The 27,949-nt window shown below is 37.9% G+C and overlaps 1 protein-coding gene across 3 annotated transcripts in view; it reads left to right on the top strand.

Moving 5' to 3' along the window:
• The first annotated feature begins 1,059 nt into the window (after nt 1–1,059).
• rnf24 (ring finger protein 24) overlaps nt 1,060–27,949 on the top strand; it is a 60,337-nt gene continuing 33,447 nt past the window's right edge. The window contains exon 1 of one of the 3 annotated variants that reach the window (XM_061912121.1): nt 1,060–1,337. Coding sequence is in view for 1 of the 3 variants with exons in the window: in XM_061912113.1 (XP_061768097.1) it covers nt 1,433–1,464 (32 nt within the window). In the remaining 2 variants the exon portion in view is untranslated. Of the gene's footprint in view, nt 1,465–10,259; nt 10,429–27,949 lie in introns of those variants that run through there. The other 2 variants (XM_061912113.1, XM_061912124.1) reach the window with 2 other exon arrangements.

Below are 27,949 nucleotides of genomic sequence, written 5' to 3'. Positions count from 1 at the left end.
TTAATCAGTACCCAAAAAGTAGCTCTTGGTTTCAATAAGGTTGGTGACCACTGGTATGTGGAATGGGGCGGCATGGTGTAGTGGGTAGAGCGGCCGTGCCAGAAACCTGAGGGTTGCAGGTTCGCTTCCCACCTATTAACATCCAAATCGCTGCCGTTGTGTCTTTGGGCAAGACACTTCACACTTTGCCCCCAGTGCCACTCACGCTGGTGAATGAATGAGGAATGAATGATTGGTGGTGGTCGGAGGGGCCGTGGGCGCAAACTGGCAGCCGCGCTTCCGTCAGTCTACCCCAGGGCAGCTGTGGCTACAGATGTAGCTTACCACCACCAGCTGTGAATGAATGATGGGTTCCCACTTCTCTGTGAGCACTTTGAGTATCTAACAATAGAAAAGCGCGATATAAATCTAATCCATTATTATTATTATTATTATTATTATGGCTGAATAGCGTCAATAGCTATTCGCTCAATAGCTTTAGTTTCTTCTCCAATTTCGTTTTCGCTATCTACCTCCATACTCCAACCATCCGTTTCAATACATGCGTAATCTGTTGAATCGCTTAAGCCGCTGAAATCCGAGTCTGAATCCGAGCTAATGTCGCTATATCTTGCTGTGGTAACCGCCATGTTGTTTATATTGGAATCACTGGATGATGTCACAGGAAAATGGACAGTGGCTTCGCAGATAGCGAAAATCAGGCACTTTAAAGCTTTTTTTTTAGGGATATTCCGGGACGGGTAAAATTTTGAAAAAAATCTTCGAAAAATAAAATAAGCCACTGGGAACTGATTTTTATTGGTTTTAACCCTTGTGAAATTGTGATAATGTTCCCCTTTAAGGTAAATTAAGCAAATTGGCAATTCCTGGCAATTTATTTAAGTGTGTATCAAACTGGTAGCCCTTCGCATTAATCAGTATCCAAGAAGTAGGTCTTGGTTTCAAGAAGGTTGGTGACCCCTGGTATGTGGAATGATGGCAAACGTTGGCGGCAATGAGAAAAAGGGAGGGGATAATCAGACTACGTCCACTTTTTGTGAGCGCTTCTCCTCCTCCTCCCTCATTCCGTAGAGCTGCCTTCACTGCCCACGCACACGACCCTGCAGCTTCGGTCACTGTTGTGTGTGTGTGTGTCTTCTGGCCTGGGTGGGAGGACGACGTGTGGATCGAGGAGGCGGGGGGGAAACCGGTTTACGTGTGGAACGTGCCTATCGTCAAGACCGCTTTCCATCATTCGTGGATTTAAGGACGCGTCCACGCGTTTTTTTTTGTGTGTGTGTGTGTGTGTGTCTTTTTTTTTAAAGGACCGTGAAGTAAACAGAAGAGCAGCTAGCTTGGTGAGTGGACGCGCCTTCTCTCCCATCCACTTAACATTGGACACACGAGCAGTGATGCTACAGTAGCCACATTTTGGGGGAAATAAACACCCGACATGTGCTCAACGCATTCCTTTAAATGGCGTCAGTGAGTATTTTCCTCGTGGTAATTTGTGGACATAAATGTATAGGTAGGCTTTTTTTTTTTTTTTTTAACACGCGGGGGATTTTTAAGCTAGCTTGCCAGCTATACGCCCAGAGGGCTCTCGCGTCCTTTTTGGAGAGTTTACATCAGGACTATGTGACACTTTGCTGCTAATTAAAGATGCCGAGCTTACCTTGACGTACGCCAAAATGTTGGCGATGTGCCTGTCTGTTGTGGCCAAATGTCACGTTGAAAAACACAACAGTGTATTTGTAAATAAAAAGTGTGTATTGCCATAAAGGGGTCTCAGACACGCGGCCCGCGGGACGTTATTTTGCGGCCCCCATCGTAAAGGCTTACTGAAATGAGATTTTCGTATTTAAACGGGGATAGCAGGTCCATTCTATGTGTCATACTTGATCATTTCGCGATATTGCCATATTTTTGCTGAAAGGATTTAGTAGAGAACATCCACGATAAAGTTCGCAACTTTCGGTGCTAAGAGAAAAGCCCTGCCTCTACCGGTAGTCGCAGACGATGACGTCACATTTTCCTGGCTCTGTCACGCCAAATTTCTTCCCCCCTACAGCCCCCCCCCCTCTCCCCCCATTTACTTCCGGGGTCATGATTAATACAGACATTTTGTTAACGTTATATTATAAAGGTATAACTCTATATTATAAAAATACAGACGTTTTGTTAACGCTATATTATAAAAAAATTAAAAAACAATTTTCAAACACAAGCTCTGGGATGATGCATTCACTTCCGGGGTCACGTTTCCTCTTATGTCATCCCATAGCTTGTGTTTGTAAATTGTTTTTTAAATTTTTTTATAATATAGCGTTAACAAAACATCTGTATTTTTATAAGATAGCGTTATATTTTTATAATATAGTGTTAACAAAACGTCTGTATTAATCAATCAATCAATCAATCAATGTTTATTTATATAGCCCCAAATCACAAATGTCTCAAAGGACTGCACAAATCATTACGACTACAACATCCTCGGAAGAACCCACAAAAGGCCAAGGAAAACTCACACCCAGTGGGCAGGGAGAATTCACATCCAGTGGGACGCCAGTGACAATGCTGACTATGAGAAACCTTGGAGAGGACCTCAGATGTGGGCAACCCTTCCCCTCTAGGGGACTGAAAGCAATGGATGTCGAGCGGGTCTAACATGATACTGTGAAAGTTCAATCCATAGTGGCTCCAACACAGCCGCGACAGTTCAGTTCGAAGCGGATCCAAGACAGCAGCGAGAGTCCCATCCACAGGAAACCATCCCAAGCGGAGGCGGATCAGCAGCGTAGAGATGTCCCCAATCGATACAGGCGAGCGGTCCATCCTGGGTCCCGACGAGCGGTCCATCCTGGGTCTCGACTCTGGACAGCCAGTACTTCATCCATGGTCATCGGACCGGACCCCCTCCACAAGGGAGGGGGGGACATAGGAGAAAGAAAAGAAGCGGCAGATCAACTGGTCTAAAAAGGAGGTCTATTTAAAGGCTAGAGTATACAGATGAGTTTTAAGGTGAGACTTAAATGCTTCTACTGAGGTAGCATCTCGAACTGTTACCGGGAGGGCATTCCAGAGTACTGGAGCCCGAACGGAAAACGCTCTATAGCCCGCAGACTTTTTTTGGGCTCTAGGAATCACTAATAAGCCGGAGTCTTTTGAACGCAGATTTCTTGCCGGGACATATGGTACAATACAATCGGCAAGATAGGCTGGAGCTAGACCGTGTCATCATGACCCCGGAAGTAAATGAAGGGGGGAAGGTTATTGTAGAGGGAACAAATTTGGCGTGACAGCTCCTCACATATTCACATTGATTTCAATGGGAGCCTCCAACAAAAAGAGCTATTCGGACCAAGAAAAGGACAATTTCCCCATTAATTTGAGCGAGGATGAAAGATTCAAGTTTGAGGATATTGATAGCGACAGACTAGAAAAAAAAAACAAGTTAAAAAAATTGGGACGGATTCTGATGTTTTTAGACACATTTACTAGGTTAATTCTGAGAAATCCCTTATCTTTCTAATGTGTTGCTAGTGTTTTAGTGAGTTTAATAGAACCTGATAGTCGGATGTGTACGTCCACGGGTGTGTTGACGCGCAGTGTCTCAGGGGAGTCGACGTCAGCTGTATGGGCGGCACAAGCTCAGCTGATCTCCGGTAAGAAGCGACTTTTTACCATAATTTTCTCCCCGAAACCTGCTGGTTGACATTCGGTTGGGATCCATGTTTGCTGTGATCCATAGTAAAGTTTCACCGCTGTGAATTTAAACAAGGAATTGCCGTGTGTTTGTGTGGCTAAAGGCTGAAGCTTCCCAACTCCATCTTTCTACTTTGACTCCTCCAATATTAATTGAACAAAGTGCAAAGGATTCAGCAACACAGATCTCCAAAATACTGTGTAATTATGCAGTTAAAGCAGATGACTTTTAGCTGTGTGTGTGCGCAGCGCTCATATTCCCTAACAGCCTGTGACGTCTTGCGTACACGTTATCATTACGCGATGTTTTCAAGACAAAACTCACGGGAAATTCAAAATTGCAATTTAGTAAACTAAAAAGGCCGTATTGGCCTGTGTTGCAATGTTAATAAAAACCCACTACTACCGACCACGCAGTCTGATAGTTTATATATCAATGAGGAAATCTTAACATTGCAACAAATGCCAATACGGCCTTTTTAGTTTAATTAATTGCAATTTTAAATTTCCCGTTAAGTGTCCTGTTGAAAACATTGGGGTGTGATGACGCGCGCGTTTGATGTCTCGGGTTGTAGCGGACATTATTTTCCAGCCCGATCCAAGCTATAAGTAGTCAGCTTTAATCGCATAATTACACAGTATTTTGGACATCTGTGTTGCTGAATCTTTTGCAATTTGTTCAATTAATAATGGAGAAGTCAAAGTAGAAAGATGGAGTTGGGAAGCTTTAGCCTTTAATCACACAAACACACGGGGATTCCTTGTTTAAAATTCCCGGAGGTGAAACTTTACTATGGATCAGATCGGTCAAGCGAACATGGATCCCGACCAAATGTCAACCAGCAGTTTTCGGTGAGAAAATTGTGGTAAAGAGTCGCCACTCACCGGAGATCAGCTAAGCTTGTGCCGTCCGTACCGCTGGCGTCGACTTCCATCAGACACTGGCGTCAAGACACCCGTGGACACACCCTTCCGACTATCAGATACTATTAAACGCACTAAAACACTAGCAACACAATAGAAAGATGAGGGATTTCCCAGAATTATCCTAGTAAATGTGTCTAAAAACATCGAAATCCATCCCAATGCAATCGCGTTTTTTTTTTTTTAACTTGATTTTATTTTTTTTCTAATCCGTCGCTATCAATATCCTCAAACACAAATCTTTCATCCTCGCACAAATTAATGGGGAAATTGTCGTTTTCTCGGTCCGAATAGCTCTTTTTGTTGGAGGCTCCCATTAAAAACAATGTGAGGATGTGATGAGCCATCAACGGATGACGTCATCGTCTGTGACTTCTGGTAAAGGCAGGGCTTTTCTGTTAGCGACCAAAAGTTGCAAACTTTATCGTGGATGTTTTCTACTAAATCCTTTCAGCGAAAATATGGCAATATCGCGAAATGATCAAGTATGACACATAGAATGGACCTGCTATCCCCGTTTAAATAAGAAAATCTAATTTCGGTAGGCCTTTAATTTTAGTGTGGCCCGCAAGTTTTATATGAATGGCGCTTGATAGCGTTGTTATTTGGGTCCAAAATGGGTCTTTCAACGTTCTGGGTTGCTTACCCCTGCATTAGTGGAAAAGCAGCAAAGGAGTGAACGTGACAGAGACAAGGGTTTTCTTACGTGCCTGGCTGCAGTCACACCGCGACACCTGTCCATCAGTAATAACAGTCCCTGATAACCTGGACCAATTCAAACCATTTTTTTTTTTTTTTGTTTAATTTTCATTGCCTCACACGATGAATTTTGATTGATTGATTGAAACCTTTATGAGTATATTGCACAGTTCAGTACATATTCCGTACAACTGACCACTAAATGGTAACACCCGGATAAGTTAAAGTTAAAGTTAAAGTTACAGGCCTACTGAAATTAGATTTTCTTATTTAAACTGGGATAGCAGGTCCATTCTATGTGTCATACTTGATCATTTTGCGATATTGCCATATTTTTGCTGAAAGGATTTAGTAGAGAACATCGACGATAAAGTTCGCAACTTTTGGTCGCTAATAAAAAAGCCTTGCCTGTACTGGAAGTAGCAGACGATGTAAGCGTGACGTCACGGGTTGTCGGGCTCCTCACATCCTCACATTGTTTATAATCATAGCCAGCAGCAGCAAGTGCAATTCGGACCGAGAAAGCGACGAGTTCCCCATTAATTTGAGCACGGATGAAATATTTGTGGATGAGGAAAGTTAGAGTGAAGCACTAAAAAAAAAAAAAAGGCGACGGCAGTGTGAGCAATTCAGATGTTATTAGACACATTTACTAGGATAATTCTGGAAAATCCCATATCTACTTATAGTGTTAATAGTGTTTTAGTGAGATTATAAAGTCATACCTGAAAGTCGCATGGGTGCGGTGAACGCCAGTGTCTCTGAGAGAAGCCAATGGAGTAGCCAAGATCACAGCTACCTTTTTGACAGCTACAGGAGGAGGTTGCATAATGGGCTCCTTTAAAAAGTGGTAGAAAAGCGCTACAGAAGTACAACTATTTTTACATATGTGGCATAATCTTAAAGGCCTACTGAAACCCACTACTACCGACCACGCAGTCTGATAGTTTATATATCAGTGATGAAATCTTAACATTGCAACATATGCCAATACGGCCGGTTTAGTTTACTAAATTACAATTTTAAATTTCCCGCAGAGTTTCTTGTTGAAAACGTTGCGGAATGATGACGCGTATGATGACGTGTGTTTGTGACGTTATTGGTTGGAGAGGACATATCAGCTCAGCACCACTTATGGCTAAAATTCATCTCTTTTTATCACATAATTACACAGTAATTTGGACATGTGTGTTGCTGAATCTTTTGCAATTTGTTCAATTAATAATAGAGGCTATAAAGAAGAATTCTGTTGGTGGAAAGCGGTGGATTGCTGCTCTCTTTAGCACCGAGACACAGCCGTTGTTTCTTTGTTTGTTGTGAAGCTTTAACACAGAGCGGTCAAGCGAACATGTTTCTCTACGTCAACCAGCATGTTTTTGGATGGGAAAATTGTGATATATATCTTACCGGAAACATCAGTGGATTATGCGTCCTCCTGCAGTAGCTGTCAAAAAAGGCAGCTGTGAGCTTGGCTCCTCGGCTTCTCTCAGAGACACTGGCGTGTTCACCTCAGCCATCCGACTTTGAGGTATGTCTTTACAATCTCACTAAAACACTTTTAAAACAATAAGCAGATAAGAGGTCTTCCAGAATTATCCTAGTAAATGTGTTTAATTACATCTGAAACACTCACACTGCCGCCGCCCGTAGCCGTCGCTTTTTATCTTACTTAATTTTAAAATTTTTTTCTAGTCCTTCACTATCAATATCCTCATCCACAAATCTTTCATCCTCGCTCAAATTAATGGGGGAAATTGTCGCTTTCTCGGTCCGAATTGCTCTTACTGCTGGTGGCTCACATTCTAAACAATGTGAGGATGTGAGGAGCCATCACACCGGTGACGTCACACGCACATACTTCCGGTATAGGCAAGGCTTTTTTACTAGCGACCAAAAGTTGCAAACTTTATCGTCGATGTTCTCTACTCAATCCTTTCAGCAAAAATATGGCAATATCGCGAAATGATCAAATATGACACATAGAATGGACCTGCTATCCCCGTTTAAATAAGAAAATCTCATATCGGTAGGCCTTTATAATTCGTACAATTTCAGAATTTTCTTGTTTTATTTTTCAACAAAGTAAACAATCTGAAGTTGTCCTTTTTTTTTTAAAGATATCGTGTCATGATTTTACCAAAAAGGCCCACTTCGGAGTAGATTTTTCTCCATGTGTCCCCCGATGTAAAATTAGTTTGACACCCCTGATATAGAGTTTCTTCCCGTTGTAGTTTGCCCTAATAAGCCCTGTTTGTAATATTTTATATAACTACATCAGTCAGTCTGGTCCAGTGAAGTTGCACTGCATACAACTACACAATGATTTATTTTTGGGGTACTCACTGAAGGCCAATTGAACCCGTGCTTGGGAACACTTCACATCCAAAGTATGGCATGTTTGGCTAGTGTGAGCAAGTGTGACACATTTCTCGTCCTGAGCCAGTGGCCATGCAGGCATGCCATGAAGCCAAGTCAAGCCAAGGGAATGTTTTTGGACAAAATACAAACACTGAAAATAATCCAACCCATGCGATATCTACGTTTGTGTGCTCAACGAAGACGAGAGGTGGGTAGAGCAGCCAACAATTGTTCTCAAATAGGAGCACCGTTACTTGAGAACAGTTCTTCTCAATTAGTTTGAAATGTTTTATAATTTTTATACTAAATAATATATTGCAAAAATCGCTCTGAGTTGAGAATAGACTCTGAATCAAATCGTCACCTTGAGAATCAGAATCAAATCGTGAGTTGTTTTAGGGTTCACATCCATTCAACTTACCGCAACACGTTTTCTCCAATTGGAAGTCTAATTCTTGTAGGCTGAAATGTGAAAATTTCTTGGGACACAGATGACCACTCATCATATAAATGTTATTTTTCGTAGTTTGTATGTAAACATTGATTGTCGGACTGCTTGTCGCAAGCCCTAATGTCACTTTACAGCGTGGGGCCGCCGAGTGCAGTCATGTAACTACCAGAATCTGTTGGATTGGTGCAACGGAATCATGTGACAGTGCACGTTGGAAGAAGTCTATCTGACGAACAACGTATTTACAAGCAGTAATCAATGGATTATGATTAAATATAACGATAGTATACATAAATGTAACAATAATTTTTTTTATGTAACAGAGTAAAAATAGTATGTCTTCTTCACGAATATACTCCAGTAAATGTAAAACGTATGTTGCATTAAAACTACTTCAACAAGTACAATTCATCCACAAAGTGTCTTAAGTAAATATAATGTTCCTACCCATTTACCATGAATTGATTAACGTGGACCCCGACTTAAACAAGTTCAAAAACTTGTTTGGGTGTTACCATTTAGTGGTCAATTGTACAGAATATGTACTGAACTGTGCAATCTACTAATAAAAGTTTCAATCAACCAATCAATCAATACATAGACATGTCATTTAATTAATGTAATTGCTCTTCTTGCAAGTTATCAATCACAGCCCCTGCTGTGCACAGAGTAGATAATGACAACAACTCAAAATAAGATAAGGAAATAGGATCAGGAAATAATTCACAAAGTCAGAGAAATTGCAGGACTACAACAAGGTAGAAGTTATGGGAGGAAAAGGTGGAAGCACAGATGTTCAATGTGAGCGCAAGCCTCCGGGGCCAGAAGAGAGAGGAGGAAAGCTCAGCCAAGTACAAATGGCCGAGTGTGCGTACGCAGAAACTGCGATCTATTTGTGGCTGAGGGTTGTTTAAGGGTCATGGGCGGAATTGATGTAATGTAATTTGCACTATTGGCCATGCATGTAATACTCGCTGAAGTGCCTGCCTGTGTTTGAGCAGTTACAAGTCTATACGGCCAAAAAAAAAAAGTCACTTCCTTTAGTTTAAAATACATCTCTGTGGAACAGCAGCTACTGCTTTATGTTGTAAAGCTTGTGAGGTATGTGGACGGAGGTAGACCAGACACAATATTACGTAACCGTACACAGGCCTCGTAAGCATTTTACAGCTGCCGTTTTGCGTAACATAGCATCACATCAAGACATGAATCCAACAATATCAACTTACTATTACATAATTGGGTGTGTTGCACTGTATGCTCCTAAATTTAGGAACTTTTAAGTTCCTGGAACCTTTAGTTTCCTGTAGACTTGTGTGGTTTGTGTTACCACCGCAATTCATACAAGTTTGTTGCAAATCGGTATGACGTAAGGAGGAGAGGTGTAGTATACTTGTAAATATACATAGATATATTTGTAAATAAACAAACTACAAGGTCATATTTCTTTTACTAAAGTGTAAGTAAACTAAATACAAACAATAAGATACAGAACACAACAATTGTAAAAACTGACTTAAAAAAAGTGTACTAAGTTTTCCATTAAAAGTCAGGCTTTTTGTCCAGAATCCAGTGTCAGAATGTCACCCTCTCTGTAAATGATGAATTCACGAGAGTCCATTTCAGCTGTAAATAAGAATGCACGAATAAGAAATCCATCCATGTTCTACCGCTTGTCCCTTTCGGGGTCAAGGGGGTTGCGGGAGCCTATCTCAAATAATAAATGTCAGTGTTTATAGACTTAGAGACTCCGACTTAGACTTCCTTTATTGTCATTCAAATTTGAACTTGACCGTACAGATAAGAACAAAATGTTGTTGCATTTGCTTGTGGTAGTCCAGGATAAAAGAGCAATGAGGTGCAAAGGGTTTGCATTTACAAAAGAAGGTACAGATATAAATAGATTACTGTACACATAAATACATTGCACTTTTGCATTTGTTCATGGATGTATGTTATATTGTCCTTATAGTCCAGCGAATTAATCTGTTTTTGGGGGGAATTGATGGGATTATTATGATGCATGCAAGAGTCATATGGCCTGAGGGAAGAAACTGTTACAGAGCCTGGAGGTTCTGCTACGAAGGCTGTGGAACCTCTTTCTAGAGTCCAGCAGTGAAAAAAGTCCTTGGTGGGGGTGGGAGGAGTCTCTACGTATTTTCTGAGCCCTGGTCAGGCAGCGGCTTTTTGCAATCTCCCGGACAGGAGGAAGAGGAGTCCTGATGATCTTTTCCGCCGTCCTCACCACTCTCTGCAGAGACTTCCAGTCTAAGAAGACCCTGGAGGCTCCAGTCCAGACAGAGATGCAGTTGGTCAGTAGGCTCTCTACAGTGCCTCTGTAGAACGTGGTGAGAGTGGGGGAGGGAGCTGTGCCCTTTTCATCCGAGGCAAATCTCATCTTATCTCACGGCGACAAGACATACATTTAGCGTTCGCCTGTTAGCATTAGCATTCGGTCACTCTGGTTGAGACCAATAACTATCTACCCAAATGGAGTGTCGCTGACAATTTTTACTGGATGTAAGAAAGTAAATAGTGACTATTTGATGTAATTTACCTGAGTTACACTCATTTACTGCCTCGTCTATTTCACATTCATCTGGGAAAACGAGGTGTCAGAGTCATAGTGAGCAGCCCCCCTTTTGCCGATTGGAAGTCTGGCTGAATACTTAATATTCCTCTGTAAATGCATTTAAAAGAGTCTGCCCACTTCTCGTAACTTTGCGTATCGAAATGAAGCTTATAAAAATTAAACGGCATTAAACAGCAAATTAGGTCTAACGCTACGGTTGTGTAAAAACTTAAATACACTACAAGATAGTTCAAATAATCAGCGTTCTTCAGCACACAGATGTTCATGCAAATGAAAGGTTTTCCGTCGTTTTATATTCGTCTTTTTTAAGTATGGGGTAGTAAATAATAAATAAAGAAGTTATCCCGCATACACGAATGGCGCTGAAATTTGGAAAACAACGTGTTAGGAACACCCCAACTACTGTATGTTTACCAATCGCCGTTTGACAGCACAGTCCGCCCATTTTTAGTTCCTGCAGGAACTTTTTAAAGTACCACTAAATAAGTTCCCGTGGAACTTTATTTACGTGGGTAGTTTTTGGTGGAAAGGCAGGGGAGTATTTCATTAATCAGGGCAAATGCTAAAGTTTCTGCGGTGAAAAGGGCCTACGCTCTTTCAATAAGAATAATGAAACAGTGATGTGTACACCATCCCTTACCTTATCCATTAATGATTAACTTAAACAAGTTGAAAAACTTATTCGGGTGTTACCATTTAGTGGTCAATTGTACGGAATATGTACTGAACTGTGCAATCTACTAATAAAAGTTTCAATCAATCAATCAATCAATCAATCAAAGTCTTGAATATCACAATATCATTAATTTTTTTCTATCTTTTCTGCACCATTGCAATGCTTTCTTTTACACTAAACAAGGTAGTTTTTGCAAGGGATCATGTAGGTGCAACATAGTGTCTCAGTAAGGTGCTGCCGTTCCTTGGACCACGCTTTGTTTCTAACAGACCACTGCAAATGTTTGCCCCGGTATGTAGAAGGTTCCTGTAAAGTGCCAGCAACTCACCAACATTAGAAGTCACTGTTAAATTTGATAAAACACTTTGACACCACTGGGTGAAATCTAGGAAGCATATTTGTCCATCATTGCTTGGCAATTACAGTAACTAGATTTAGAGGCTGCTTGAGAGTTCATCAAAACAATAATTGCAGACCACAGGGCTCTTGGAGCATTGGTGCTTGTAGGCTTTGCAATGTGTACTTTCACCACACCCCTACTGTGCCTACTGGAGTCCCCTTATGAACTTAAGTCAAACAGAAATGACAGGTTTTTAAGTTTAGCTGGAAATGCAGTCTGTTTTTAGTTGTTTTGATTAGGGATGTATCGCTATAAATATGTTATATCACAGTGATTTTGACCAAAATTATCAAGGTTATCATTATCGCGGGATTGTTGAATATGCTCAAAAAGTACTTATACTCACACTGAAATCTTTTAACCAAGTTAAAACACAATATACTTTCTTGGCAGAGGAAACATTAAATAGTATGCTGACATCATAAGAGCTATATTATTTTTATTTTTGTGTTTATATATGTTAATCTTCTTTCATTTGAATTTTCAGATGTTTTAAACTGTTTTTTTTGTTTTGTGTGATGACTTCATTTCACTTCCGAGCTATGTGATGTCACGCAAGTTTACGTTCTGTTGAAGACACCTCTGTCTGTTTTAACATCACTTTTTGCTAAGACCGCACAGCCTTTTTGTTCAATGTGAAAAATGTATCTTTGGTGTGAAAGACAGTATTGTGTACTGTATATACAAGTTTAGATTAAGGTATGATGTTTCTTAATAAGGAGTGATGTTAATGTCTCTTGTTTTCATGTTAGCATTCATTATTTTATCTAAGTTGTTATCAATCGCAGTTTTTCGATAATTTGATACGTTAATACTGACCGTCGGGACTTTTTCCGCTGTTATCTGTATTACCGTTTATTGTTACTTACTTTTTAGGGATGTAACAATGTAAACATTTCATATCGCAGTTAATGTGACTGAAATTATCACAGTGTTGTTGAATGTGTTCAAAGAGTACGAATACACACAGTGAAATATTTAAACCAAGTTTAAAAAAATAAAAAACATCAACTTTAGCTTAAGACCCAAGATTTTAAATCAAAACCCTAGCAATACACTCTGTTTTGCCATAAAATCAACATATGCTGTACATAAACTAATGATAAGGAACACAGAAGACGTATGTCTACAACAATTGTGTACCTGCTTGATGATCAATATTAATATTTTAATTGGACTATCAAAATCATAGTTCAGAACTAACTGCGATTACAATCCGCACTCTGATATCACTAATACTTTGAACGAGCCACGTTGAAGGCAATACTTGTGTGAAATATTGACTTCTACAAAAAATGTAGGAAAAAAACCTTGCTGTGGCTGGGAATTCTCCGAGACAGCTGTGTGTGTCAGTTCCTCTTGTTTGTGTCAGCTTGTATTACCATTAGAGACAACGCAGAAAGGGTGGGCTACACTTATGAGGGGCCGGCGGGTTGAGCAAAAGACCAAATTAAGAAAATGTCATACATTTTATTAAATCTCGTTTGTTAATTTTAAATCTTGACAGGCTTCTCTAACACTTATTTGCTACTCTTTTTCCAATACATTTTGTGTTTTCATACATTTGACATAAGAGTTGCAATCATCTCTATTTAAAGCTTCAAGCCAGTCTATTTTGAGGAGCAGTTAAACTCTTTCAAGATTAATTGGTAATATAGGCTTTTATTGCAAAATCTGGGCTTATGAATGGATTTGTTTGGGTACAACAAAATTTAACCCAACAACAATACAGAACATTCGTTGTTCTCAGGAATAACTTAAAAAATAAACCTGTATGGTTATGAAGGAACATTTGATTGGAATTTGTCTAAGTCATAGACTCGTATTCATGCTCTGCTACTTATTTACAACTGGTTTTGATATAGCTGTTAGAGACATAACCACTGATATCAAACAAAATCTGTTGTTCCTTGAATCTGATTTACTTCTACATAAAGTTCGAAAGCAATTTTCACCACGATTTAATTATTAATTCATTCCAGACCCAATCTGTTGCCTTTAACTTTTTTAATCGTCTAACAAATTGTACAATAAAGCAAAACTAAGATGTTCGCAAAGTAATATTGTTACTGAAGATAAGAGTGTTGCTAGAATTATTAAGTACATCTATTTTGTTGGCATCTACTTGGTACTGTATGTTAAATTTGTGTATGCGATTGATATGTGTTGGATATTCAGTCATCTGAAGTTGTGACATAAGCATGATGGTGGCTATTGCTTGACTTTTGATGCAAATTTTTCAGAAAAAAACCTTAAACTCCCAGTTATACAACATTGTCCTTTATAATTGTATTGTTATTGTATTGGATAATACACCACCTTGCAGCCCCGATGTCTACATATGACCATATCACATTAACAGTCAAACGTACTGAAAATGTCCTTGCTTTGCCTGTAAGGACCTGGTCTTTAGGCCAGTCCTTGCACATATTGGGTTTCAGATGTCAAATCTCATGGTGTTTGGGGCTGCCAGTGGAAATTTCCACTTCTCAGTGGAGCTAAAACATTTGAATGTAACTGTTCAGGGTTTGGTGGAAATATTAGTTGTGTCTTTGGAGGGGTAGTTGATAAATACTGTTATCTATAATTAGTGTTTCTGAAAATGACTCATTCAGATCACATGAACAAAAGTTTGAAACTCAGATATTCATAGTCCATAGTTATTAGTCACTGTTGTTCATGATTGTCGTCTTAAGGAAGGTTCTTGACAGGAGAGCAATGTATTCATTGTATTATTCACAGTTATACAGTGTGTCAGGAAAGGGTAGGTCTTCTTGCGTTACCTTTGGCACCATTATCAGGTTTGTCGCTGCAGTAATTCAACCTCTGTTTCTATATTTAGACACTTTGTGGAATAGACTGAGTAGTTTGTAACAAAGTAACCCTGGCAGAGGTCCAGACTTTCTGGGTGCCTTCTCGTAGTTGACACTGTCATGTCACAGTCGGGGGGCTGGGATGCATAATGACTTTGGGGGGTAGATGTGATAATTACCCTCCTTTTCCAGTAAATGTGATGTGCAAGCAAATTGTTTCTCGTCATGTAATAAACTTTCCCCGTGTAATGATTTTGGAGTGAGAGAAACACATAATAGGAATGATGGTAAGGAAAAACATTTCAAACCATCAAATCGAACTCAAGATAGATGTTGCTTAGTTTCAGTTTGAGAAGAGATTAATCAGTATGCTATTTGGGTTCACTTTCATTTCTTGACAGTTGGATGGCTTCTCTGAATTCCTGTGGTATGAAATGATTGTGTCATCTCTATCAGCCCTGCACTTTTATCCCATTTATTTCCAGGGATTTAGCAGGGATAGGCCCCAGATTCCCTTGACCCTGCGCAGGATAAACACTGTAGATGATGATGGATGGAAACATTTCCCCGAAATATACACATGGTGGGTTGATAAGCCTCATGGCATAGTAGTATCAGTTTTTGTTTTTTTTATCAGTCAACATCTTTGCAAGAAGCCTGTTACGAAATTAGCATTCATTAGTGGCTAGTAGGGCTGCGAATCTTTGGGTGTCCCACGATTCGATTCAATATCGATTCTTGGGGTCACGATTCGATAATATATCGATTTTTTTCGATTCTATTCAGTTCTCGATTCAGAAACAATATTTTCCCAATTCAAAATGGTTCTGTATTCATTCAATACTTAGGATTTCAGCAGGATCTACCCCAGTCTGCTGACATGTTAGCAGAGTATTGGATTAAAAAAAAAAAGCTTTTATAATTGTAAAGGACAATGTTTTATCAACTCATTGCAATAATGTAAATTCGTTTTAACTATTAAACAAACCAAAAATATGACTTATTTTATCTTTGTGAAAACATAGGACACAGTGTGTTGTCAAGCTTATGAGATGTGATGCAAGTGTAAGCCGCTGTGACACTATTTTTATTTTTTTATTTTTATAAATATCTCATGATAATGTCAATGAGGGATTTTTAATCACTGCTACGCTGAAATCATAACTAATATTGTTACTGTTGTCGATAATATTCATTTTTATTTCACTACTTTTGGTTTGTTCTGTGTCGTGTTTGTCTCCTCTCAATTGCTCTGTTTATTGCAGTTCTGAGTGTTGCGGGGTCAGGTTTGGTTTGGTAATTGGATTGCATTGTTATGGTATTGCTGTGTAGTGGTTTGTTGGATTGATTAAAAAAATAAAAATGAAAATAGATTTAAAAAAAAAAAAGAGAATCGATTCTGAATCGCACAACGGATTCGATTCATATTCGAATCGATTTTTTCCCACACCCCTAGTGGCTAGCATGAGCCCTATAAAGACTAACAATTAAACAAAATTAATTGCAAAATAGGAATATCGTATCTGTATAATAGGGGTAGAACAAGTCACAAATCCATGGCCTGGATCTTACTACGGTTTTGTGAAACGGTTTTCGGTTTGGTGTACATTAGTGTTGTTTTTAACACCGGAGAATACCGTCCTAATAATCCACCATTGCAATTTATCCTTGTCGTCACGATGACAGCATTTCAGTCACATTACTTCAATTTCCACGTTTTTCCGCGATTAATAGTTGAATATGTTTTTGTTGTCCAAGTCCGCCTGCCATTCTTTTAATGGGGAAATCATGGAGCTCTACGCTCCAAACTAATTCGTAACACAAGGAAAAACCTAATCCGAACAACATATTCGGTCAGAACTGTGTCAGGTCAACCGAGCAGTTCAGATTTTTTCTGTAACACATTACATTCCTTTTATATATGTCAACATGTGTTTATATTTCAGTTTAGCTATCAATATTTGTGAATGTTAAAGGTAAGCAAGTTGTTTCATTGCTGTAGAATTGTGTCGACAATATGACCCTTAAAGCAGGCATGTGGGTGGTTTACTGATAGGTTAGATTTTTAGATGTAGGTAGTTTTCTACCTCCGTGTTGCACCCTGAAGTCGAACCTGACTTGACAAAACTACCACCTCTTGAAAACCATCATAGTGACCCATACTCCTTGCAGTATCTCTTGCTGCTTGTGTCGATTTATGATGAACTGTATGATGTAGAATGCTGAAAAAAATTTCCATATCTCATCAAGGCGTTAGCCCCCTTTCCCAGCTGAGTCACGCCAGGAATGTTATGTCTGATTTTCCTGTTGTGTAACTGCAGAGAAACGGGTGTTTAGCAGCACCATGGAATCAGTTGCGGAGTGCTTGACTGATGTTTGTGTGATTGGACAAGCGGAACTACATAGTTTGGCGGCATGGCGTCCGGCTCTTTCTAAATATTCCATTGGGATTTCTTTGGCTGATCTACAGGTTGAATATCTGTGGCATGTCTTAGAGGTTGAATACTTAAATCTTAAAAGTTCATCGGTTTACCTTTTGTTTGTTCCATCTATCCATTTTTTTCTACTGCTTGTACCTTTGGGGTTGTGGGGGGTGCTGGAGCCTATACCATCCCTTTGTTCAATTAAGCAAATTGAAGTCGTAGTGACTGTCTTACAAAGGGTGGAACTAGTTTAGAGGTGTTTTTTGCCTCAAAGCTTTTCTAAAATATGTGAAGGTAGGGCAAACAAGTTAGGAGAACTCTGACAAGGCTCATAAAAAGTGTTGATGCCCTTGCTCTCTAGGATTGTCCAAATACTCTACATTAGGGGTCACCAACCTTTTTGAAACCAAGAGCTATTTCCTGGGTACTGATTAATGCGAAGGGCTACCAGTTTGATACACACTCAAATAACTTGCCAGAAATAGCCAATTTGCTCAATTTACCTTTAACTCTGTTATTATTAATAATTAATGATATTTATCTTTGTGGAAACACTGATCATCTTAATGATTTCTCACAATAAATGAATATAGAAACAGATAAATATTCCCCCCAAAAAAGGGTATTTCTGTTCATCATTCCGTCGTACATTTTTTTTTCCTTCTACGGAAGGTTTTTAGTAGAGAATAAGTTATGAAAAAAACACTTAATTGAACGGTTTAAAAGAGGATAAAACACGAAAAAATTAAAATTAAATTTTGAAACATAGTTTATCTTCAATTTCGACTCTTTAAAATTCAAAATTCAACCGAAAAAAATAAGAGAAAAACTAGCTAATTCGAATCTTTTTGAAAAAATTAAACAAAGAATTCATGGAACATCATTAGTAATTTTTCCTGATTAAGATTATTTTTAGAATTTTGATGACATGTTTTAAATAGGTTAAAATCCAATCTGCACTTTGTTAGAATATATAACAAATTGGACCAAGCCATATTTCTAACAAATACAAATCATTATTTCTTCTAGATTTTCCAGAACAAAAATCTTAAAAGAAATTCAAAAGACTTTGAAATAAGATTTCAATTTGATTCTACAGATTTTCTAGTTTGGCCAAAATAATTGTTTTGAATTCTAATCATAATAAGTTTGAATAAATATTTCACAAATATTCTTCTTAAAAAAAAAACAGAAGCTAAAATGAAAATTAAAAAATATAATTTTACTTGAACATTGATTTAAATTGTCAGGAAAGAAGAGGAAGGAATTTAAAAGGTAAAAATGTATATGTGTTTAAAAATCTCCAAAATAATTTTTAAGGTTGTATTTTTTCTCTAAAATTGTCTTTCTGAAAGTTATAAGAAGCAAAGTAAAAAAATGAATGAATTTATTTAAACAAGTGAAGACAAAGTCTTTAAAATATTATCTCGGATTTTCAAATTCTATTTGAGTTTTGTCTCTCTTAGAATTAAAAATGTTGAGCAAAGCGAGACCAGCTTGCTAGTAAATAAATACAATAAAAAAAATGGAGGCAGCTCACTGGTAAGTGCTGCTATTTGAGCTATTTTTAGAATAGGCCAGCGGGCGACTCATCTGGTCCTTACAGGCTACCTGGTGCCCGCGGGCACCGCTTTGGTGACCCCTGCTCTACATAAAGCCAACTAGGTTTTACAATGTGTGTCTCTCCACCTGAATAAAAAGCTATGTTTTATGAATGATGTCACTCATTGCATGGTTACACCGATTCACTAAGGGTGTTTTGTTTTTAAAAGAGCTCATTGAGTCAAATCTCTATCAGAATACTTGCATTCAGCCGTTCTGCACTATTTTCACAAACTGACTTAGTTTTCCAGACATGGCTTAAACATTATATATGGCAAGAAATCTGATCACAGTGACACTTCCCTAGAACATTACTGGCATTCTTGTGTGTTTACATTCACATCCCACTAGCAGCACACTAGCATTAAGTCTTGAGTTCTGTAACATGCATTGGTTTGACAGATATGCATGAGAGACAAATGTAAATGTGAAAGAGGTTTTATGCTCTTACAAGTTGACTAAAGTTGTCATAGCTATCCATTGACATTTAGTCAACTCTGGTATTTTTTCTTCTTTGGAACAAAACTAGGGCTTCAAGGTGGCAGAGGGGTTAGTGCGTCTGCCTCACAATACGAAGTTCCTGCAGTCCTGCGTTCAAATCCAGGCTCGGGATCTTTCTGTGTGGAGTTTGCATGTCCTCCCCGTGAATGCGTGGGTTCCCTCCGGGTACTCCGGCTTCCTCCCACTTCCAAAGACATGCACTTGGGGATAGGTTAATTAGCAACACTAAATTGGCCTGTGTTGGCCCTGACGACTTGTCCAGGGTGTACACCACCTTCTGCCCGATTGTAGCTGAGATAGGCACCCCAAAAGGGAATAAGCGGTAGGAGATGGATGGATGGAACAAAACTATGACAAAAGTACAAATCACAAAATTGAGATGTTCAGTAGTTTTTGGACATTGTATCTGTAAACTAGGATCAATAAGCTCCAGCTCCCCCGCAACCTCGAGAGGGACAAGCGGTACAAAATGGATGGATGGATGGATTTTAAAAAGTATTACAATACCAGGTTGTGTGTTTGACATATGTGTTGTAAAAACAGATGCAAGCTTTGAAATATGGGTTTCCGGTACTATTAATTATCGGTGAATTGATACATTGACATTGTCGACAAATACCGACAGTAAAATTGGTCACAGACAACAGTCTTGACGTCATCACTCTTAAGTTTCCGTTGGGACGTGAGTCAGCGCAGCCACTCGAACAACATCGCGGCTGAAAATATTTTAAAACATGAATAGCTTGCTCATTTTGCAAAGCAGATCTTGTTTTTATGACACTTCATCTGTAATGCGGGGAATGTAGGACATCTGGCGGATGCGTTCTCAACTAGGTAAGATAGTAAGCTTGTACCTTGCCAGCCCGCTAACAAATGTGATACAAAGTTGTCTGAAAACTAGATTTAACTGTCTTTTTAGTCAGAGTCCGACAGCGCCTCTGTCAAAATCAATTTAAGTACTTTTAAATCGTCATTAATTTGCAATGCAATGGAGAAAGTCACAATAAAAAAAGCATCAATCACACACACACAGGCGAAAAATTAGACACCAATGCATTGGCATCATAAGATTAAACATCCAATCTATTAGGTAGCTAAAATGTTAACAATTAATCAATGATACAATTGTAAACATTGAGGCTATTAGATTGCTAAAAATCCAGGAGTAATTTAATAATCTTTAAAATGCTTGTGTGCAGCACATATCACAAAATGCTTGTTTTTGAATGAGTTAAATAGTTGTTATACACATACAGTATGTATATGTGTATATACGTGTATATATGTATAAATATACACATACAGTATATGTGTATATATATATATGTAGGCATTTATGTGTGTGTGTGTATGTATGTATATATATATATATATATATACATGTGTATATGTATGTGTGTGTGTGTATTTGCATATAGATATATATATATATATATATATATATATATATATATATATATATATATATATATATATATATATATATATATATATATATATATATAATTAGACTCAGACAAACTTTATTGATCCACAAGGGAAATTGTTTGACACAGTAGCTCAGTTACAAAGGATGGAAAGGGTAAGGCTGGAAAGGCTTCCTCCCTCTTCCAAAGACATGCACCTGGGGATAGGTTGATTGGCAACAGTAAATGATCCCTAGTGTGTGAATGTGCGTGTGAATGTTGTCTGTCTATCTGTGTTGGCCCTGTGATGAGGTGGTGACTTGTCCAGGGTGTACTCCGCCTTCCGCCTGATTGTAGCTGAGATAGGCACCAGCGCCCCCCGCGACCCCAAAGGGAATAAGTGGTAGTACATGGATGGATGAATATATATATATATATATATATATTTATATATATATATATATATATATATATATATATTTATATATATATATATATATATATATATATATATATATATATATATATATATATATATATATATATATATATATATATATATATATATATATATATATATATATATATATATATATATATATATATATATATATATATATATATATATATATATATATATATATATGTATGTATTGTGTGTGTAAATACTTTCTTTGGCCTGCCCTTGCTTTTAGATGGACAACATTTTAATGGTTATTTTTGTTTTATAACAGCCGAATGAGCACTAAAGTTACAGTATGTGTAAATATTTATGAATTAGTCATATTTATGCTAATGCTTAAAATATCTAAAACTCGATTTAAAAGCTGATGCTCAAACTACAATGTGTACACTTTGTAATCTGATTAGTCGACTACCGTTATGATAGTCGGTTAATAGTCAACAATCAAAATAGTTGCAACCGTAATATTATTGCAGTTTTATTTTTTTCCTCCCTTCTGTTAATTTGTAACTCAGGAAATCTGCAATGAAGAAAGTCACAGATGAGGTTTTAGCACCACAAAACCTCCCTTCTATCATGATGTTTGCTAAAGGGGAGGGGTTCAAGTTTCCAAAATTAGTCCTCAGTAGGTGTGGACATGTCCTTTCATGTCCTTTTGGTTGATTGCGCAAGACCCTCTTAACTCAAAACTATCTCGGCTGTCCTGTCCAACATCTTTGAATAATGTGGTGGCATCTTTTTAGTCGTATGTATGATATATGATCATTTAAGCACCAGTTACCGTCTTAATCAAATAACCATGCCAATTTTGTCATTCATTTAAATCAGGGGTGTCCAAAGTGCGGCCCGGGGGCCATTTGCGGCCCGCAGGTCATTTTTTTACGACCCCACAGCACTTTTTAAAAATATGATTGAAAAAAATTAACACATAAAACGTGGTATAAAAGAGCAAATGTAAATTGTAACTGGAACATTTTACAATGTTTACTCTAATAACACAAAGCTGCCATGCAGGCTGTTTCTTTCTTTAAAAAAAAAATAAGTGAATCAAAATCAATGTAATTATGAATTATTGACCTATTCAAAGCTCCATTTACGTTACAATAAATATTCCACTTTGAGATATTTTTTGGGGCAAATGTTGCCTATTTTGTGTTTGCCATATAAAAAAATGAGCTGTTTTTTTTTCAAAGAAGGGCCTAAAACGAACAAACAAAAAACATAAACAACAAAAAAACTTATAATTGACGGATGGATCTGAAGTTGATCTCGAGACCATTGTGTTAAAAGTAAACAGTAAAAAAAAAAATCATTATTTATTTTTTAACACTTTACTGAGTAGTACCCTTTTGGATCAGTGTGTTATGTTTTTAAGTGTCATTGCACAAAAAAGTAATAGTGAATTAAAATCAATGGTGTTATGAGTTGTTGTTCACGGCTCCAATTATTGTATAATCTCAAATATTCTATTTAAAATTTTTATTGAGTGAAAATATTGCATATTTTGTGATTTTTTTCCATTAAAAAATATGGTTTTCTTCGACAAAAAGAGCATACAACTTAAATATTTAAAAACGTCATATTGACAGATAGACCTAATGTTGATCTAGTGATTTAAAACTTGAATAATAGTATAAATAATAATACGGAATAATGACACATTTTTAACATTTTATTATTACCAAAACCCTTTGGGGTCCCCAGGATCAAACCTGAGTGGAGGCCTAAATGTATATTTTTTATACATATATTGGATGGTTTTTTTAGAATAAATGGCCCCCGCTTGCTTTGATTTTTCAGTGTGCGGCCCTCAATGGAAAAAGTTTGGACACCCCTGATTTAAATAAAAAAAAATATTTTACTGAATGCTTTGTTGTTTGTGACATACAGCACGGCTATGCAGTGTCATGTTGCTCATTGTGTTTTTTTTCCTCCCACACCTAACTCTTCTTTTCACACAGGAAATATGTGACAAAATGAAAGCAAACTGAATATTCTAAGTGTCAACTAGTGCTGGGTATTGGCAAGGACTTCCCGATGCGATACGTGTCTTGATATCATTTAAAATGAAATGGTCTGAATTCCCAAGTCCTGGTACCAATTTTCGATACTTTTGTGTGTGGTGTGTAAATAAATACATGTTAATTGTTCAATAATAAAATGTTGCTTTTTCAACATTTAACATTGATCTGATAATAACGGTGCTTTGGAGTTGTTGTTTCTTCTTTTCTTGCACTTGTCTCATTTGGAGGTGTCATATCGACTTTGAGGGAAGCACGGTGCGGCCAGGGGTTAGTGCATGTGCCTCACAATACCAAGGTCCTGGGTTCGATCCCCGAGCTCGGGGTCTTTCTGTGTGGAGTTTGCATGTCCTCCCGTGACTGCGTGAGTTCCCTCCGAGTACTCCGGCTTCCTCCCACCTCCAAAGACATGCACCTGGGGATAGGTTGATTGGCAACACTAAATTGGCCCTAGTGTGTGAATGTGAGTCCAAATGTTGTCTATCTGTGTTGGCCGTGCAATGAGATGGCGACTTGTCAAGGGTGTACGCCGCCTTCCGCCCGATTGTAGCTGAGATAGGCACCAGCGCCCCCCGCGACCCTCCAGGGAATAAGCGGTAGGAAATGGATGGATGGATATCTAGGGACAAATAGGTAAAACATATTTTTGATGGTAAAATTAAGAATAGACATGGAAAAAAATAATACATTTAATAATGAATGACCTAGATCAGTGGTTCTTAACCCTGTTGGACGTACTGAACCCCATTAGTTTCATATGCGCATTAATCAAACCCTTCTTTGTGAAAAATAAAATGTTTTTTTTTCAAATTCAAGACAAAGTTATGTGTTTTTGGTAACACTTTTGTATGGAGAACATATTCAAAGTTACAACGACTTAATTTAGAAGTTTTTGGACACTAGGGGAACATATTCTAAGTAACAAAGACTTATTTTGGAGTTTTAGGGTTAGGGTTAAAGGGTTAGGGTTATAATGAGGCCATGCCGAATTAGGCATTAATAAGTACTTAATAATGACTAGTTAAGAGCTAATATGTTACTAATTTGCATGTTAGTAAGCAACAATAATTAATGGTAAATATACGTTCCCCATACTCAAGTGTTACCATGTTTTATTACTGGTGCACAAAATGAACCGTGCATGAACATCACCTTGTTTAAAAAACAAAACCAACACAGTGCATAAACTCACAACAAATCAGCGTGACTTCTGCTGTTTCCGTATCCATAATACGCCGATAGGTAGAAGTTTTTACTGAGACAAAGAATCGGGTGTGTTTTGACCTCCGCCGAACCCCTGAGGCCGACTTACCGAACCCCTAGGGTTCGATCGAACCCAGGTTAAGAACCACTGACCTAGATAAACCAAATTATGATGCAGGTACACAAATAGGTCAGACATCAGAGCTCTTTCAAGTGCAGCAGTTATTTTGTATTGTGCATTTAAGCACTGAGGGGTTTCTGTCTACAAAAAAAAAACACACAAAAAAGGTCAGGATGACTGTTGCATCATGTCTCATATGTGACACTGTTTCCTTAACATTTATCTTCATTACATCTACTTTTATTGTGAAATCGCGGTTTGACCTTTAAACCTGAAGCAGCATACTACTTTTACTGTGTAATGACATCTCGATCTAACTCCAACGGGAAGTAGCATATGTTGCTTGCCACTTAAATGTAAAACATTCCTTATACATTGGAACCTCGATTTATAAACTTAATTGGTTCTTGAACAAGGTTCGTAAATTTAAAAGTTTGTGTATTAAAGCTAATTTCTCCATAAGAAACAATGTAAATATGAATAATTGGTTCAAGCCTCAACAAAAGTTCCTGTTTTAGTTAAGGTTTTGTATACTTTTAAACTAGGACTGGGCGATATGGCCTTTTATTAATATCTCGATTTTTTTTAGGCCATGTCACGATACACAATATATATCTCGATATTTTGCCTTAGCCTTGAATGTACACTAAATGCATATAATCACACCAGTATGATGAGTCTATTTGTCTACATTAAAACATTCTTGTTCATACTGCATTAATATATGCTCATTTTAAACTTTCATGCAGAGAGGGAAACGACAATTAAGTCAATTTACCAACACTGTATTTATTTAACAGTTATTAAACAGTGGCACAAAAATTCAAGTAATTTGCAAAACAGATTGTGCAAGATTGTCAGAGACATTTTAAAACAAGGTTTTAGTGCACTTGTGTGCATGATGTCACTAAGATGACATATCAAAACGACACTAAATTAAAGTGCACTTCTTGTACAAAACACCACTACAATTGTTTAAAACAACTAAAGTGCACTTTTGTGCACGATGTCACACATGATGTTTCAATAACTGTCAAATAAAAATGAGCTGCATAATAGGAAATCAAATAGTGTATGTCTTTCACTATGTGTTAGGTTCTTGCGGACGTTATCTCCTGTTGTTGATTAGTTCTTCCATACGGTGTTTATCTGCAAATGGTTTCCTCGGCATTTTGTTGGTGTGGCACCGGCTGGAGATGTTGACATGCAGATTTTCAAGCACTCCTTATTCTGGATGACTTTTCAAATGATACTACAAATTCGCAGTGCTGCTATTTTTTGTAGCAACGCTTTTGCCGCATATTTTACATATTTTATATATATATATCTGTTTGTCACATTTTCGCGCCAGACGATGGACCCCCTGCTGTTTTTCTTGGGAATTAATCATTCCTTCATTTGTTACCAGATTGGCACCTTTCTCTCTCGTATTACCACTCGCACCGCACCATTAGCACTACAGCTACCGTTACCGACAGTGCTACCTCTCCACTCCGTATGACGTTGCACGCGCAACTGTATGTGACGTATGTAAGAAGGTGCGCTTGTTTTATATCTCTGTGAGAAGGAGAGACAAGAAAGAGTAAGAAGAGCCTGTAGTGTAATGCCCGCAGCTAAAAGCAACTGCGTGAGAACGTAGACTTGAATATCACGATATAGTCATTTTCTATATCGCACAGAGACAAACCCGCGATATATTGAGTATATTCGATATATCCCCCTACCCTACTTTGAAGATCAAGTGCTATACAGTACTGTAAATCAAACAAACATAACAAGGAGGTGATGAATCAACTGTCTCTTTTTTAACAAGCTAAAACAACAATACCAAGATGAACTGTCCTGTATGTGCTGCTCTGCCAACATGCACGCGCACACACAGAAGTCTCTTTGGCGCCCTCACAAACAATCAGAAATTATATAATTCCTGAATTTTAAAAACCAAACTGCTACAATAATAAACAAATGGTCCGCCTGTGAACTGCTACTCACGAGAGGAGTGAAACGAGCAGACTAATGTAGTCTTTTCCTCCGCTATGAAACAAGTCGGCTTTGGCATATTTTTCCAGTTAAGTGAGTTCTCATCACAATTAAAAACTTACTGTGATACAAAGCTGCCTTAAAATCTCTCTATAAACTGACCGCCAGCAGGACACAAAATGAATGACTGAAGTGTTCTTACACAGAGACCTGGTTTGCACCCAGAGGCATATTCGGCGCGATCCAAAGGTTCGTAAATCGAAAAGTTCACAAATGAAGGTGTTCATAAATCTAGGTTCCGCTGTTGACTTCTTCCTCACCACTTGTCCCTGATGTTCAATCAGCCCAAAACACTACTTGAATTTTTCCCCCCAAAAATAAAATTAATCGATACTGTATCGTTAAAAAATATATCGCGATATAATGCCACATCGATTTTCTTCTCACTCCTAGTGTCAATATGGAAACAATAAAGTCTAAATAAACTATCAGTAAAAGACGAAGAGAAGAGACCGAATTAAATACATTTAGTAGCTTAATTCAGGTAAATTGCTATCATTAGCTAACCACACACAAATCAGTTGTGTGTGCGTGTGTGTTTGTGTCTGTGCATGTGCATGTGCGTGTGCGTGTGCGTGTGTGTGTGTGTGTGTGTGTGTGTGTGTGTGTGTGTGTTACAAGCAAACAACATTACTGTACGTCAATCTGTGGTGAAAGCCGGAAGAGGATGGAGTATGTATGATGCTTACAACACTTGCGTAAAAATCGCAAACAGCCCCTTTCAGCATTTCTGAAATAATTAAACCAGGAGTTCTTAACTTATTTGACCTCAAGGCCAAACTTTTTAACTACAGAGGGGCCCGGGGCCCACTCACACTGAATTAGTAATCTTACTCTTGATTTTAATCTTATTCAATAATCATTTCTAACCTACCTACTGTTTACAGCATTGGTAAATCATATGAAACCATATGTTAATCATAAAGATTATTATTTATTTAACACATAAACCTTTGACTTAGGTCAGGCTAATCAAATATACTGCATAAAAAGGGGCTTTTAAATTATTGACAAATGATATACATACAATTATATAGTGCTGAAATAAACTAATAGTGAATATGTTTCTTTACTATAATGTCAATTAAATTTAAGTGCAAATGAAAATATAGTTTCATCACTTTAGTCATATTTTTTTGCGCTTAAGAAAATGCTGTATGACTTAAGCTCCAGACTGTGTATTACAACGGCATACCACTTGAGCCCACACGAACCACAGCTGAGAAATATATATTTTTGGCAGCCCTGTAGGCGGCACTCGCGGCCCAACAATGGGCACTTGCTGTATGGTTAACAAACACTGAACTAAACCATGCCATATTGATTTCACCCTATTTGGGGAAAAAAAGCTAATGTTACTAATTTGACTTTTTTCTCTGTGCTTGGCCAATCTAATCTCCTTGCCCGTTAGTAGATAAAAGATAATTTCAGTTTCACAATACAGTATTGTAAAAGTGATACTTGCATAATGCACTCATTTCGGTGTTACAGTATTTTCAAAAGGAAACCCACAAGCTGAAAATAAACTAACATGACTGACCTGTCACTTCTGCTTTTTACTTTGACTTGTT

Source organism: Nerophis ophidion, linkage group LG01, assembly GCF_033978795.1.
Source record: "Nerophis ophidion isolate RoL-2023_Sa linkage group LG01, RoL_Noph_v1.0, whole genome shotgun sequence".
Lineage (NCBI taxonomy): Eukaryota > Metazoa > Chordata > Actinopteri > Syngnathiformes > Syngnathidae > Nerophis > Nerophis ophidion.
The sequence above is the reverse complement of the archived record's forward strand: the minus strand, read 5'-3'. Positions and strand labels throughout refer to the sequence as shown.